Source organism: Colletotrichum navitas (genome assembly GCF_030913465.1).
Source record: "Colletotrichum navitas strain CBS 125086 chromosome Unknown LY79scaffold_2, whole genome shotgun sequence".
NCBI classification, from domain to species: domain Eukaryota; kingdom Fungi; phylum Ascomycota; class Sordariomycetes; order Glomerellales; family Glomerellaceae; genus Colletotrichum; species Colletotrichum navitas.
Window position 1 is genome coordinate 762,089 of NW_026850548.1, and position 15,974 is coordinate 778,062.

The window sequence follows — 15,974 nt, forward strand, 5'->3', positions numbered from 1 at the left end:
GCTGGAGGAGAACCGAGGCGTCTCTTTTTACTTTCGAGCTCAGGGATTGCGAGCTCATCATATTTTGAAGACATTGAACATTCGCAAACAAACGAGAGGGAGCGGAGAGAAAAAGAGACAATCTTAAAAAAGGAAGAGGCGTCGGTGGCAATGGGTGTGTGAGTTACCTGAAAAACAAACAGTCTTCGAGGAGAGGGGAGGGTTGCAGGAATAGCTGTAACATTGTTGTACCCCATCTGTTGTGGATGACAACCCGGTATAGACATTGACTATGGGGTTTGTGGGTGCGAGGAATACACCAAAACATGATGATGACGCGACTCGGTCGATTTGCTTCGATGCCTGCTCCATTATTCGTCCGCCGTGAATTGTGATAACAGTTGCGGGGGGATGAGGGGGGGCGTCCTCTCTGGTAGGCGCTGACACAGGGGCTCTTTAAGAGGACGGCAGAACTTCCTTGTGGTGCTGCGTGATATCACCAGTTGGTTCAAAGACGTGGAGACCGCCAACTGAAGCTGGCTACCGGATGATCGAGCACATCTAGGACATGTGCGACAAATACCAGGAACTACTAGCAGACCGCACAATAATTGAATAACACCATATATATGCAGAAGTTTTAGTCTGAGAATACCAGCCGGTTTCCAGTCCGTCCCGTTGCCCATCCTGGGGCATGCCCTCTCATTCAGTATATGTCATAAATTGCCGTGAAACAAATTATTCGTTAGCTCGTGAGTTTGTACTGCTTACAGGCGGTGATGCGGATTCCCCGTTTTCGATCTTGCGCCTCCTGGTTGTTTTGTGTATAGCCTTCCCGCTTAGTGTATAGGGTATTAAAAATCGAACGTTTCTTTTTGGTACTGTCCTTTTCCGAACCTCGGCAGTCCAGGCCAAATGATATCACCAAGTTGCGTGTGTAATCCATGACGAAGGCGTCTTATCCCCAATCTTGTCAAGTTTGACTGTCACCTAACAGGCTCAAGACTGGCCCTCAACGGCCTTGCCTTTACTTTTGAAACCGGCCGTCTTAAGCAGTTCCCGCAAGCTACCCTCAGCATGGCTCCTCGAAACGCCGCCTTGAGCAGACGCCGACCCGAGTCCCACAATCGGTGGCAGTCTCCACGGCACCCAACCGGTCAGACCTGCCAAGAGTCCCGCCGGTGGCTTCGTCTGATCGGGCTGGGCCAAGGCCTCGTGGTGCTGGGGTTCATGACCGTCAGCCCGGGGCCTTTCGTCCGAGCCCTTGGCTGCACGGCGATGGGCCACGTTCTCCTCAGCATCTGTTCGGACTTCGAGATGGCTCGTCGAGGTCTTCGGTAGAGCTGGCTCGCTGACCAGGCCTGTTGCTGAGTTCCGCGGTGAGGCAATACTGGCGGTAAAGCCCTGGCGTGTGCTCTCTAGCATGGCCGTGGCGAATGAGGATGACTTCCGCCGCACAAGCGGCGGAGGCTGGCCCTCCGGGACTTTGCTTGACGGCCCCTCGCCTTCACTGCCCGATGAAGTCGGCGATGTGTTACCCGAAGACTTCCTTGCGGTCCTGCCCCGTACCTCGGCCGTTATCTCTGCGGCCGACTTCTTCTTCGACTTGTCTTCCTCGGAAGATCGGCTCGAAGACATGATGGTTTCAAGTGTCCCCATTGCTATACTTCTTCTCCTACCACCGCTGCGCCTCTTATGTCTGCGCTCGTCGTCCGACACAACGGCCTCTAACGTGGGGCCGGCATTTTGGCGTTGGCGTCTAGACGATGAGGCGCGGCTTACAAAAGATGAACCAGACCCGTGAGGAGCAACGTGAACCTCATACTGGTTGCTTAACGAGTACCGTGACCGAGCACATATCTCAGCAATACGGTCGAGGTCAGCGTTGATGTTGTTCTCCCCCTCCTGCGCCTCGATGTTGGCCATCATGCTCTTGAAGCTGTATGCTTCGACGGGTGGAAGCTTGGCTAGGGCACCCTGGCCCTCCAGCCGCTTTTTCGCGATTCCTCTCGCTTTGCTTAGGCCGCCATGCTGAGACGGCTTGCTCCCGCTGAATGGAGTCCTAAGAGCTATGATGCGCCGTACAGATGCCGCAGGACTGCTCACAACAGAAAAGGCTGCCCGGGAGCCGAGACCGCCTCCGTTGGTACCGTTGCCGCGGTTGGTACTCGTGGGGCGACTGTGAGACCCGGAGTACGTCCTCACGATGACGGGCTGAGAGTATGTGCTGCTCTGGGCCCCAGTCGACTTGGCGTAGCGGTGACGGGAAGGATAGTTGCTGTTGAGCTCCCGGAGGGCAGATGTACGGTGTGCCGCAGTGCTGCCGTCGAGAGGTATGGGCTTTCCCTCAGCCGTCGAAGGGACAAGTGATGTCGAGGATGTATCAGGCTGAAAGAGAGGGGGGAATGAGAATGTCAATGAATCTCGCGTCGTTCTTTTGGAGGCGAGTGGGAAAGGAAAATGGGTACCACCAGCAGCGCCTCCAGCGCGACTAGTCATGGTTGGATGACGGGACTGAGATGAACCGGACCGGTCCTGAGAAGGGACCTTCCCTGAATCCATAGTCAATGGAAATGGTTGCTCGTGGAATGGGCTATATATATGTATATATATGCAGCGAGGGCAGCATGAGCTGGCTGGCTAGGGTACCAGTTAGGAGCGGCAGGCCGGCGTTGGTGCGTCGTGCGGCAGGATGGAGCTGAGGAAAAGTCAAATCAGCGAGCACGGAGACATGGTTGGTGTCGCTTCTCGCGTGTCGAACAGGACTGTATGTTGAGTACTGTTCAAGACTGGGATGTGGTTCGTGGACGAAGGAGGATATGCAGAGGTAGGGTTTTCAGCAGGAGTGCGTCCCGTCCGTTCTGGATAGGATGAGCTTCCACTTCCTCGATGGGTGGTCCAGGAGGCAGAGGTGGAGATTAGGGAGGTTGAGACACACAGGAAGAGTGGGCGACCGAGTGTAAGGTGTGAGTGATGGTTGTGGACCTCTTTAAGAAGAAGCAATCCGGATCGCCTCGAGATGCGTAGGAAAAGGCCTTGTCCTGATTCCCCGCAGCAATTGCAGATTTGTCTTGGTAGGTAGGAAGGAAACTTTGATAAGAAAAGGAAAGGAGAAGGGGGGGGAAATACGGTAAGGCAAGTCGGGCAATGTCTGGGGTGAAGTTGCATCGCATCAGATTGTAGCAATGGGCGGGGGAAGGCGGCAACAGGCAGGAGGCAGGCGACATGCAGATTAGACTGGGCTAAGAGGCAGAAGCAGAGGTAGTGAGGCGCTAGCAGCTGGACTGTCGACTACCTATTGCAGGCTAGAGCAACGCGGCACCAGCGAACAAGCAGGTGCGTGCTGCACGAGTGTCGTGGCTGCCGTTCAAAGGGTGGTCCAACGCCAACCCCCCTGTCACTGCCATTGGTTCTCGTCCAACGACAGCTGGCCCTACCGTATCGACTGACGATGCTGTGAGATGGCCGCACTGTCCCCGCCGTTCGCTCTCCTTCCCGTTCCCCGTTCCCCTCACAAACTCAGCCGACTCGCCCGCCCACTGGGCTGTTCTTCGTGTTTATAATCTGCCATTCTGCGCCCGGGCCATAGCCAAAAGTGACCAGTCACCAGTACATCTGTGGCTGCGGTCGCCGGCTTTTAACCACCATGATGAAAGTCGCCTTCACATGGACAATATTTCAATTAACCGTCGAGCGGTGTGGAGCCTGCTGGCAATGGAGATGGCGCATTTCCTCCGACTTTGAGAGCAGGTTGATAATCGTCAGGTATATAATTGCCCACGATCGTTTCAAATAGTGGTTGATATGAGTGATGACGACCGAAGGCGTTGCCGTTATCCCATCATCCCCTCCTCCCGCCCGTTGTGGATCCGATAACGGCAGTTCCAGCCTATCTAGAGGGTCGGAGTGAATCAATGATCACCGCGCGCGCGCATGGAACCCGACCGCCTAGCCCTGTCGAGGCGGTTGTCCACCCCCCCTCCCTCGCTCATTCGAGGGCCGAGACGCAACCTGCTCTTTTCGGCTCCGGCTGCATCCTTCGACGCTGTGGACTCCTACTCATGTGTTGCCCTCTGCCCGTGAAGTCGGGCATAATGACCTCCAGTGTAACAGGAGCTGGCAGCGAGGGACAAGGTCGGATGCGCTGGCACTCCGATCCGGCGCCTATCCTGCACGCAAGCCAGGCACGCTCACGTAGTTGGTTAAGTTTTTTTATGTAACACCTGCGATTGTTATTCCTGTTCATCGTTGTACATCCATGGCTGTTGTTCCAAAAACCAGAGGTCGCCGTCGTACGTCGGCATTACAACACCGACCATGACATAGACCTTCTCGAAATCGGTCTCTCTCCCGCGCCGTATGCTCGTACCCGGGCCGCATCGCGCTTGATTAAGCAGCTAACGTACTTTCGCCATCCGACCAATAGGTTCTTTCATCTTTTTGTTTAGGCCGTGCCCTGAGCAATCGTCCCATAACCGTGGCCACCACTCTGCACGTTGTCGCTGTAAACGCCCGGTGCGCGTCCAGTGATGATGCGGCCCTGTCGTGCCTGTTCCTTGCGATCGTAGTAGACGTATTCGATGTAGAAGGCGTGGATGTGACCAGGGATGTACCCCAGTATCGTCAGGCAGATGTTGACGAGGAGATCTACGTAACTAGTCAGTATCATGTATCATACGTACAAAGTCGGGGTATGATCGTCAACGGTAACTCACCCATTCCACAACCAGCGACAGCATAGACGCCGACAGGGGGACTACGTCCATGTTAGCATATACCCGGCCTAAGCGGCTGTCAGTTGCATAGGAGAGACGTACCGAGGATAGTGATGAGGATGAGAAAGACTGCGGAGATGGCACCCATTTTGATGGTCTGAAGTGTTCGGTTCGAGTTGACGTTCTTCGAGGATGATGCTTGGTGGGCCAAAGGATGAAAGTTGTCGACTGTACTGAATGGAAAGGGTGCCGAAAGTTTGTTGGTGTTTGAGGGCAAAGAGGAGAGCCTCTGCTGAGGCGAGCAGAACCTTAAATGCGTCAGCTCAGGTCCGACTCGACCTGGAACGGCCAAAAGTTGCCTTGCTTTCTGGTAACAGATTGCGTGTGCGCCCTGACGCCTTCGTTTACGTACGTACCTCAAGCAGCCAATGCGCGGGTGAAATCCACTGCGACTTGGAATGGCCTCCCAGTGAATGACGTAACCGGCACGTGTTGTTTCAGTCTCGACAACAGCCGAACCTCTCGGCCCGTGGCCTGATGTGCGTCAATGCTCTTTCTATGATGTACCTTAATGCCCCATGCTGTGCCCTCAGACCCTCTGTCCATCCAAAAGTTTCGATTCAGGCCTGTTGAAGGATGAGTGAGAGGTTTTTTTGATGTGACCCAAACTCTCGGTTTCAATGTATCCCAGTGTCGGAGCTGAAGGAAGGGGCGGCGATCGTCGCCAATCGCCGTAAGCAGGTGCGGTTGCGTGCCTGATCAATGCCGTGCCTATATCACCAGCGAAACATTTCAGTCTGGGTGTTTCTGCGCGCCCAAGACATGCAGCTTTCCGGTTCCGAGATCGCGACTAATCCCATCGGCTAATGTTGTAACCCTCAGAATAGCTACGTTCTTCCGAAGCACCCAGCTGCTCGCCGAAATAAGCTCTTTAATGTCCGATCTGCGGTAAAGTGAGCGCCTATTTGACCCATGATCATTACAGTGACATGTAAGAAGTCTGGGCTCACCACACAATGTGGCATGTCACTGTACCATCACTCAGCTTGACTGGACAATACGTCGGGGGCGACATCTAACAGCTTTCCATAGGGGTTGAAAACAGGCGGTGCCAAAGTGCTTTGTTTGTGGGCGCCTTTAGACCCCATCTGTGGCCAAGACTGATGAACGTATTTGTTTTGCCGTATGGTAGCTGAATGTTTAGAATGATTATGATGCTAAGGGGGAGGTTTTACAACCAATGGTCAATTCATTATCAAGACCTGGCCAAACAAAGCATTGGGATGCTGGAACTTCGAACGGTATGGCCGACCATCTTCAGGAACATCGAAATTCCCAGTGGACGAGAATAGTATTGTCAACGACATTCCCACATTACTATTGGCCCGACCATCGGAAAATGAATTTTTACGAGAAAACTGCCGGTGTGCTGTCATATGGGCAGGGAACAGAGCCCTCGAATGGCTAGATGCCCAGCTCTCCCGTCAGCCGCCAGATATCACGGGCCGGCGACAGCAGCATATGTCTACGAACCTTTGGTTCCTGGGCTTGAACATACCTGCACATCCAAGGCACCTTGCATTGACATACAAGTCGAATCAGGTTCATCTCGGTTGAGGGGTGCCGAAGACGATAGATATATATATATAGAGGCTGCAGCGGCCGGCATCAATTGTCGAATTGGGCAGCAAGGATATTGAGGACAGCCCAAGGGGAAATGAGGCCGATGGCGAAGACCGAGTCTCGATTGGGCCTAATGTATATGTTGCTGCACTTGGCGCATTTGAAAGAATGAGAAAAATGAGGGTGCAAAGGCCAGCCCTGTTGTGTCTTGCGAAAACTGGTGGGTGTCATCCTGTGAAGTTGAAGCAAGCCAATGCTGCCGGCAAGCACTCAGGAAAGAGTGTGTTCTGGCCGCCAGTTGTGCTCGCTTTGCGATGACGATGGCGACAGTACATTGTCTTTATTCAAGGGGAAAAGGAATGAATGCAAATGTTGGTTGATGCAACGGTATTCGTTAGCTCCTCGGGGTTCCATCCTGCAAGAGATACAGGCGGCCGGAAGTGGTGCAAACTAAGACACTTCTTCCGACCTTCTCGAAGCCTTGGTCCTGGGAAGAGGTGTGTTAAACTAAGGTCGGTCAAGGTCTGAGCCGTTGAATCAGCGGATTGGCCTATAGCATGACTCCGTCCGAGGGGCATGTGGCAGAAACCCCTTGCTGAATTACAAGTTTATCCGTTTTGGGTGTCCGGCTGGGGGTACCTAGTGTAGAAGCCACCACGACCTCCGAACCGACCAGGTCAGCAGCCAGGACAGCTTCCCGAGGACTTGGGAACCTGGTGGATAGTCGGTGAAGTACACGCAGAGCTACAATAAGGGGGAGCGACAGAGCGTGCTGCTGAGGGTACCTTTCCTCTCTTTCGCTGCAGTTTTGATACGGTGCTGGTGAGCCGGTACCGAAGCCGCGCTACCGCCGGTGCCTATGAAAACGGGTTGGGGTACCAAAAGCTGACAGGGTGCTTGTGGGAGGGGAGGCGAAAGTGTGGACTGATAATACACTACTATCGGAGCGAGATGACGCCTCGCCAGCAAGCCAGGGCGGGCTGTGTGGAGCTCTTCTAACGCTGGTCCTGGGACTGAGAGGCGTAGGAGACTGGTAACTTCTGCAGTATATGCGCTTTCGGCAGCTCTCTTCTCTCATTGGCGAATGCTCGACATGCCTCGAGGGACAACATGGCAAAAGAAAAAGGGCCCATTGATAGGATATTCATGACTACCTTCGAGCAGTTGGAGAAGCCATTTTCCCCCTGAAAAGTAAGTTCGGCAGCTCCACGTGGGAGACAAGGAGACAACATCTATTGGTGGTATGGATGGCCCAACTATATTGATTGACAACAAAACAATTGCGCTATTACGCAGCCGGGCCATCACGTTGAGGGGATTGACTTGGTCAGTTCAGTGTACGTTCGCGATAGGCAGTGTGCCTTACGGTTGTTGGCTGTGTTGGTCATCACAAACACAAACGTGGGAAGGTGCCTCATCTCTGTTCCACGACAGTCGTCCGCCGGCTCGTCAGCTCCCCCTCACAGCACGAGCGTCCAATGGCCAGTTGGTCGCACATCGCGACGGCCCTTTCGGACAGTGGAGGTCGATGGTGTGTGTGGGCAAAGCTTCAGGTGAGTTGGAGGGACACTGGAACAATAAGTCGGTTAGGTGGGTAGTGTACGTGTAGGCTCGGCACAGCAGGCCAGGTGTGTGCCACAGGCGCATACGGCACCACCCCGGTGAATGATCGAGATCGACACACGACCGGGACGCGCTGTGCCGCCTGTCGTTGCTGTACGCTCTGCTCTGTTCTAAATATGACATGATGATGCGAGCAACGTGAGTGACTGGTTCATGCTGGGAGGAGACGGAGAGAGGCGAACGAGAGAGAGGGGAGTGGGGTTTTTTAAACCAAGAGGGAGCACCCAAGCACCCTGCGATGACGGCAAGGAGTCGATACACAATAGTGCGTGGCCATGCCCAAGGTTTGAGGCGCCGTGCTCGAGGGAGTGGACGTTTTGAGCCCTGCCGTGCATATGAAGAGGAGGCTAGATACTACTGTATGGTATATAATTTCTGGTCGTTGACAATGGTGCAATCTGTGCGAAATCTCGGCATTTGCCAATAGGTACTCCGTACCAGACCGATGAACGATTCATTGGCGATGCGAGAGGCCATGCGCTCACGCCAAAATACGAGGAGCCAAGAGAAGTGTTTTTTTTCTTTCTTTTGTAAGGTCTAGAATAAAACAAAAAACTAAAAAAAAACTTCATCTCAGCAATACCCGAATGTCTTGTCTCATGTGCGAGAGTTGGTTGGTAATGAATGTGTAGCGCGCGTTTTGTTCCGAAAGTCACATCTGGGGCGGCGGCGGGTGGTATGACGGGTGGGTTTCTCGGGATGCATATTCTGTTCTTTAGCATGGATGGAATTTTACTTTCACCCCATTTTTCCCACGTTGGGGCTAGGCGACCACTCCACCTAACGGGCAAGAGCTATTGGTGCGCTGATGTGGCTTTCTCAAGGTGTCCGGGTAATTAGCGTGTGACGGACGGAGGTGCCTTGGGTCGGCAGCCAGGCACAAATGTAACGAGCACGGCCGCAGCCTTGGGCACAGCAATGACGCCGTCTCCAGCGGCCTAGTAGATACCTATTAGGCGAGGCATGGTAGAGATGCTCCAGCATGGGTTGCATGCGGTGGTCGCCTAGGACCCCTTCAAAAGTCAATTTCTAGCTATCACCGTGCCACCGCGGGCAGCATGCATGTCCTACTCTTTGGTACCATGAGCTGGAGGGAACACGGGTGGCCTAGCTCGGTACGCCGGGCTTGCAGGCTTCTCCAATCCGTTTCAATCGCTGGCTTGGCTTGACTTTGTTTGCCGCAATCGAGGCGGCACGAGTACCTGGGGGGGAAGGGGGGGGGGGAGACTGGTCAAAGACGAGAGCTGAGCAGTTGGGACCCTGGGGCCAACATTTCCTATTTCGTTATTGTCAACCTATATCAAAGCTGGGTTGATTGCCTCCCTCATCGCCCAACCGGGACAGACGGATGCACCACCAACCGTAGAGCAAGCAATTGCTGCTCAGACTTGCAGAAAGGCCGTTACGAAGGCGGTTGATGGCAAATACCTCACTGTGTAGTAATCGACCAACCTACCTCCACGTCGCCGTACTGTGCTACCAGGGGGTGCCTCCACACGTCGTATCAGAATTGCACGCCCAGCGAGTTATGTAAGTCATGATGTACCTTTAGCTCTGAGCTTCACGGCTGCCATGCGGTACTGCATATGTCGACCCTGCCGTGCTGGGACGATGCAGGGCGCCAGTTGCGCGAACCAAACATATGTCCAGATGCCTGATGCGCGAGACAACTGAAAATGGCAAAAGAAAGGAAGTTCTTGCTTGTGTGTGTACCTGTTGTGTATGTGAATAATGTGTGGAAGGTTAGGCGACGAACGGTAGGAGAAGTACCTGACAGCTTGTGGTTGGTATCTTTTTTGGGGGAGAGGGGGGAGTCGATTCGCTGCCATCCTCCGCCCGCCCCCCCAAGCAAGAGCAAGGAAGGTACTTCCCGCCGCGCCGCTCGCACCGGGACAGGCCAGGTACTTCTCTCTTGCTCTCTCTCTCTCTCTCTCTCTCTCTCTCTCCTACGGAGCACTTTCCCAAGTCCCACGCCAACACCAATTTTCTTCTCCTGCGGTCTGCGTCGACCTCCCTCCTACCTTTCCATCACCTTTCCCTCTTTTTGGTTCCTTCCTCCTTGCCCCTACCGAAATCCTCCCATCTCCTTCTCTCCCCTTTTCGAGCTGCAAGGACAAAAGGCATTTCGACACGAGGACCCGTCAATTTCGTCCTCGTTTCCCTTTTCCCCTTGCCTGCTTGTTGCCGCCGCATCTTCCGCTTCGGTCTGTTTTTTTTTCTCTCTCTTTTGCTGTGCACTTCACTTTGCTCGGCACCTCTCCTGAAGCTTACTTGCCGGGAACCACTTCCGTCCCCTCCCCCGAGCATCCGTCGTTTGTTCGAGTCGTAACCACTGCAACATCCTCTTGTCTGCAGTTGCAAAGAATACAGCTCTCTGAAGCATCGACTGGTCTTCATCTAGGCATCGTCTCCGCCATTATTTTTTATTGTGCAACGCCTCGTCGTCTGTCGTGTCGTCGCCGTCCTGCTGCCACAATGTCTGGTCCCCAAGCTGGTAACCAGCTCAACATTGATCGCTATGTCGTGATCCACGTCGCAACCACCTGCGATGAGCATGGAGTCTACGTCACTAAAGACTCTGCCGAGGTTATCGAGCTTGGCTGGATCCTCCTTGACGCAAAGTCTCTTGAGGAGGTACGTTGGCCTCCTTGTCTTGCCTGAGTCGAGCCTTGCTGGGCCCACCTAGCCCTCTTCGCCATCACACTCACAGCTGACCGAACCTCTCTTCAGATCACCCGCGAGAGCGTTCTTGTCAAACCCATCAACACTCCGATCACACCCTTGTGCAGTAAGTCGTCACACGAGGCTTGAGACCTCGTCATCTCCCCGTCACGTCATACGACGGCCTACCTTGGGTTCGCTGATGACAACGGGAAAAATTCCTCGCTAACATGGGATTTTTCTTCTTTAGCGAGCTTGACGACCCTGACGTGGGAACATGTGCGTAACGCCGGAACCTTCCGCGATGCCATCAACCGATTCGACACTTTTGCCAACGAGCATCTGACCTCGCAAAACCTCGATTTCGTCTTCGTTACGCTTGACGCTTGGGATCTCCGCGTCCAGTTGCCCCGGGAGGCCCGAGATAAGGCCGTAGTGCTGCCTCCGTACCTCCAGCACTCTCGTACTTTCGATCTGCGAACCGAGTACCAGCGATGGCAGCAGCATCACCCCGAATCGCTGCCCTTTGGGCCCTCAATGCTGTCCAATATCTGTGCCGCCTTGGAGGTGGAGCCGGTCCAGTCCAGTGCTCCAATCAAGCATAACCTGCCTTTTCACCTTCAGGCCCTGGCTCCCGCGTCCCCTCGCCGTGCTATGGAGGAGGCCGTTACCCTCGCCCGTGTTCTGAGAGGCCTGATTCGCAAGTCGCAGCCCGCCCACGAGCACCCCGATGTCTTGACACGCCCCATGGACGCCCGCGCCGATGTGCGTGCTTTCTTGTCGGAGCGCAGCAAGGTCCTCCATATGTCTGGCCTGCCCCATGACACTACTCAATCCGAGCTTGAGAGCTGGTTCACCCAGTTTGGCGGTCGTCCCATTGCTTTCTGGACCCTGCGAACCCCTGAGCAGCATAAGCCCACGGGCAGCGGTTTCGCTGTGTTCTCTTCCCACGAGGAGGTGAGTTTATTTTTATTTTTGCTACGAGCAACCATGCTGTCACGGCATTTTGCAATTGGTCAGTTGCGAATGCCACAGCCGCTTCAATGGCCGTCGTCCTCATTTTGATGCAGAACTCTGCGCCCCTAAAGGCTCATAAGTACAAGACTAACAACAGCCTTCTAGGCCGCTGAGAGCCTGTGCATGAACGGTCGTGCTCTTAACGAGAAGGCGATCGAAGTGTCTCCGTCCTCCAGCCGCGTCTTGGACCGTGCTGCCGAGATCCTCACCCCGTTCCCGCCCAGCAAGAACCGCCCTCGTCCTGGCGACTGGACTTGCCCCTCGTGTGGCTTCTCAAACTTCCAGCGACGAACTGCCTGCTTCCGCTGCTCGTTCCCGGCTGTGAGCGCTGGCCCTACCGGCGATATGGGCTACGGCTACGGATACGGCCCACCAGCCATGATGCCTCCTCCCCAGCACCACCACGGACACATGGGTCACGGTGGTGGGCGCATGGGCGGAAGCGGCGTCGTTCCGTTCCGCGCCGGAGATTGGAAGTGTGGCAATGAGGTCTGCGGTTACCACAACTTTGCTAAGAACGTTTGCTGTCTGCGATGCGGCGCCAGCCGTGCTGGTGCCGCTGTCGTCGCCGACTCTGGTGGCTACCCTTCCCCCATGGACCCTCCCTCCAACTACAGCATGAGCCAGGGCTCGATGAGCGGCACCCCTGGACCTGGTCCTTTCGCTTCGGCCGGTGGTGGCTTCGCGTCTGGTGGCGGCTACGGCGGTCAGCATTTCGGTGGCCCCCCTAGCACCTACGCTCTCCCCTCCGGGATCGGCGGTGGCGGCGCTGCCCCTTACCCTTCTTCCCTCAACACCCACTTCGGACCGGCCCCCGGATCCCACTCCGCCGGCCCTTTTGACAGCCGCGCCGCCGAGGCTGCCTTCCAGTCAGCCTCCAACGGTCCCGCGTCTGCTGGCCCCTCGAACAACTTTTACTCGCAAAACGAGAACGACCCTTTTGCGTTCCTTTCCAGCGGTATCGGTGGTCTGTCCGTCAGCGGCGGCGATGCTCGCCAGAACGGAGGAGCTGCGCCTCCGAGCAAATCTCCTGCCTAAATGACGATCTGGTTAGTGATTTGGGAATCTAAGCGAGCTGTATCGGCTTCCTTGGATTGTTTTCAGCTCATCCTCATTTATGCGGAACGAACTTTGAAAACAAGACGAACATAGAGCATTGACCTTTGGCAATTACCTTCAGGACTTACGCTTGCTTTCAACGGAAGGGGTGTCTAGGTTTTGGAAGATCACTTGGAAAGGGGTTGGTTGTCGGTATACCAAGGGATGCGGGTAAAAAAGTTTGCGAGGCTGGAAAGACAAAAAGAGTGTTACACTACCGGAACGGACGGGCACCGCTGTTGGAGTTTGCTTTCTCCCTGACAAGCGTCAGTATAAAAGGGCAGGCTAGTTAAGGATTGTTGATTACGGCCGACCTCGCCTTTGGTTTGGACGTTGTGGTTGCGATACGGTCGGATTTTGGGCGGTCCAAAGGGGAGTGCATAGCGAAGGGAGTGTAACGGGTATACCTGGCCTTCATTGTGTGTGTGTGTGAGACGTGTTGGTTTTCAATATTTCTAGTTTTTTTTTCTCCTTTACCCCTCGCGTATTTTCGTCGTTGTGTCCGCTTCATCATCAAGTCCCCCCCCCTCCCTCCTTTCCATCTGGCCTTCTTGTCTCATCTTTTCCAACGTCACAAAAAATCCCCCCGTCCTAGTTCATCGTTTTCAGATAGGCTTGGCATGTACAACCCTCCATCCTTTTCTCTCTCTCTCTCGACACAAACACACATATGGTTTCTTATACGGCTGGATGGGCGGCAGCGTTGTGGGAGTCGGGGAGTGAAACAGGGTCCAGGGCAGGCAGGCAGGCTTTGGCTTGATAATCTTCCTTCATATTGAAATGCGAAGTCTTTACTCATTCAAAAGCTCGTCGTTGTGTAGTGCGTGCCCGGCCTTCTGCGCGTTTTGTTGGTGACGCAAAAGACGGGGTTCCTTATGATGACTGCAATGCAACATGCTGGTAAACAATGTGGGAACGCGTTACTGGCGCGGGGGTTGTCCTCTCAACTTTTGATTTCTTAATTAAGTCTGTGGCTGGGAAGGTGAGACGTGCGGCGGTTGTGCTCTGGTTTGTTTATGTTCTCGGCTGCCTGTGCTGTTCGTCGCTGCCGGTCCACCTCCGGACTCAGTGCCGGCGTTGCGCTTTCTCGGAGAACAACAAAGGGCGGATGTGATGTTGTACGCGGCCGCCCTTAATGACACATGAGGCCCCCATACAACTTGCTCTTACTCGCCGCTTGCTCTGGACAACACCCATGACTCAAAGCAGGACGGGCCGCCGTCCAGGCCACTCTAGAGCCGATATGAAACCAACGCAAGAGCAGACATCAAGTCAGACAAGGTTTGGCAACGCGGTGCCGGAGGCGTTTTAGCGAGACGATTCGATCATTGAAAGGGCAGCATGTTGGGAATCTGAAGCAATCTCCACTAATAACAATGGACGCCAAAAGCAAAGAAAATAGAACAAAGTGCAGCCCTCCAAGTGCCGTCCGCCTCCATTTTCAGCCTCCTGCCCGGCTCGGTCTCTGGTATCTGCCATGACAGCTAGTGTTTTTTACTGGTAAGTATTCTTGAGACTCCACCTTGCCTATCGGTCAATCTCATCGAGCGGCAGATCGCCGTCGTCCTTGCCGACGATTGAGTCGGCAACCTTCCAGATCTGAAGAAGATTGTCCTCGGCAGCACTGCAGACGAGCCAGGGTTCGTTGGGGTTCCAGCTGAAGTCTGCGAGGTGGTTGGTGTGTCCGCCGTGCATGAAGAGCCTATGTATGTCACTCGTTAGCAAATACATGCTTCGTACGTACAGCCAGGCATGGACATACAGTTCTGGGGGACCATCTTCTTGGTCGTCCGGCATCTGCTCCTCTCCAACGCGGGAAAGGTCCCAAAATATGACTCTTCTGTCGTAGGAACCACTGCCGAGAACGCCGGCTTCCTGCGGATGCCACGAGAGGGAGGTGACGGCATCGTTGTGTCCCTCCAGGGTGTGGACCTTCTCCTTAACGTTCCGGAGATCCCAGATGCCCAATGTTTTGTCTGCGGACGCTGTTGCGACGAGTACTTCTGACGTGGGGTTGAATGCCAGGGCGTTGATGGCATCCATATGGCCGCGCTTCGCGGTGACGGCGGCGCGATTCGTCTCGGGTTGACGCACATCAATAATCTGCATCGTCAAGTCATCCGACACGGTTCCGATGAAGCTCTTCGCAATGGGATGGTATTGGACGTCGTTGACGATCTGGGTGTGATGTGTGTACTTGCGGGCGGGCTTCAGTGTGTGGCTTCCGCTCTGGAGAGTCTTGAGGTCCCTGTCAAAAATAGGTTAATCTCAGGTTGGGGGGCGTGAAGGAAGGCAAAACAAACCATAGGCATACGGTAGTATCTTCGCTACCAGACGCGAGACAACCCTCTTCATGAGGGTTCCACGCCAGGCCAAATCCTTCCTGTTTGTGGCCGACGAGTTCAACCTGTGCGTTGACCTTGCCAGTGGGCTGCAAGCTATGCTTCGTGCGGTCAAAAACAAGGACCTTGCCGTCAACGCAGAGTGTTGCGATAATGTCAGGGTTCTGAGGCTGGTAGCGCGCCTTGTTGATCTCACCGGGATGGTCGATCTTCTGTACGATGCTGAATTCGACGGCAGCTGCCGGGCCGCTTGAGGACTTTCCATAACCTCCAATCTCTCCCGTATCCTCGTTGTAATCGTCGGGGTTTGGGGTCACAGATTTGGGAATCTTGACTTCGGCAATCTGCACGTGGTTGGGAAGGCCCTCGGAAGTGTGGGTTCCTAGGAGCAGTCTGTGAATGCGATAATTCTTGTCTTCGGGCTCCTTGACATCAGGGAACCATTGGGTGGTCAAAGTAGGCCATTCGAGAGCGGTACTGTTGGTCTTGTCAGTCCCGGTAAGGTAAAATTTGATAATTCGCTGTACCTGAGAATCATGTCATAGAGAAAGGGGCTGTTCTTCTTCCATGTCTTGTATTCTGTCATCGCGCCAGTTAAAAAAAAGGTAGTAGCTTTACGAATGAAGACAACCTACCCTCATTTATGAGGCGCTGCTCCTGGTCCTCGTCCTCTTCTTGAATCATGTCGACTGAAGAAGGATTAGTCCGCAATGCGCTTCGAAGCTCGTTTGCAAAGCTTACCATCGACATCGTCAACGACCTGGGCAGGCGCCATTGTGTGACACTCAACGATTGATTGAGTGTAATTTATAATGCAGTGATTGTCAACTTTCGGGAGGCTGAGAGGGCGGTGTGCTGCTTCGCAAGGGGAAAGTCGGAAGGTTCGTGCTGGCGCAAACGACAGTGAAAGACGCAG

At 54.4% G+C, this 15,974-nt stretch overlaps 4 protein-coding genes across 4 annotated transcripts; 1 reads left to right on the plus strand and 3 right to left on the minus strand.

The window, feature by feature from the left end:
• Positions 1 to 590: 590 nt before the first annotated feature.
• LY79DRAFT_535407 (uncharacterized protein) lies at positions 591 to 2,940 on the minus strand. Its single transcript, XM_060556512.1, has 2 exons — positions 2,918 to 2,940; positions 591 to 2,677 (listed from the first exon to the last, which is right to left on the minus strand). The coding sequence occupies exon 2, from the start codon at positions 2,539 to 2,541 to the stop codon at positions 979 to 981; it is 1,563 nt and encodes a 520-aa protein (XP_060420133.1). The 5' UTR covers positions 2,542 to 2,677; positions 2,918 to 2,940; the 3' UTR covers positions 591 to 978.
• Positions 2,941 to 4,423: 1,483 nt separating this feature from the next.
• LY79DRAFT_586220 (uncharacterized protein) lies at positions 4,424 to 4,842 on the minus strand (the record flags this gene model as incomplete). Its single annotated transcript, XM_060560599.1, has 3 exons — positions 4,424 to 4,626; positions 4,695 to 4,735; positions 4,793 to 4,842. The coding sequence occupies 3 exons, from the start codon at positions 4,840 to 4,842 to the stop codon at positions 4,424 to 4,426; spliced, it is 294 nt and encodes a 97-aa protein (XP_060420134.1).
• Positions 4,843 to 10,415: 5,573 nt separating this feature from the next.
• Positions 10,416 to 12,656, plus strand: LY79DRAFT_586221 (uncharacterized protein; the record flags this gene model as incomplete). The annotated part of the gene is made up of 4 exons (XM_060560600.1): positions 10,416 to 10,574; positions 10,671 to 10,728; positions 10,852 to 11,558; positions 11,724 to 12,656. 4 exons carry the CDS (start codon positions 10,416 to 10,418, stop codon positions 12,654 to 12,656), a joined length of 1,857 nt encoding a protein of 618 aa, XP_060420135.1.
• Positions 12,657 to 14,243: 1,587 nt separating this feature from the next.
• Positions 14,244 to 15,742, minus strand: LY79DRAFT_586222 (WD domain-containing protein; the record flags this gene model as incomplete). The annotated part of the gene is made up of 5 exons (XM_060560601.1): positions 14,244 to 14,418; positions 14,479 to 14,964; positions 15,020 to 15,535; positions 15,586 to 15,637; positions 15,694 to 15,742. 5 exons carry the CDS (start codon positions 15,740 to 15,742, stop codon positions 14,244 to 14,246), a joined length of 1,278 nt encoding a protein of 425 aa, XP_060420136.1.
• Positions 15,743 to 15,974: the final 232 nt, after the last annotated feature.

Coding starts and splice junctions, on each gene's coding strand:
- LY79DRAFT_535407 (XM_060556512.1), bottom strand. CDS start 2,541: ATGGATTCAGGGAAGGTCCCTTCTCAGGACCGGTCCGGTTCATCTCAG.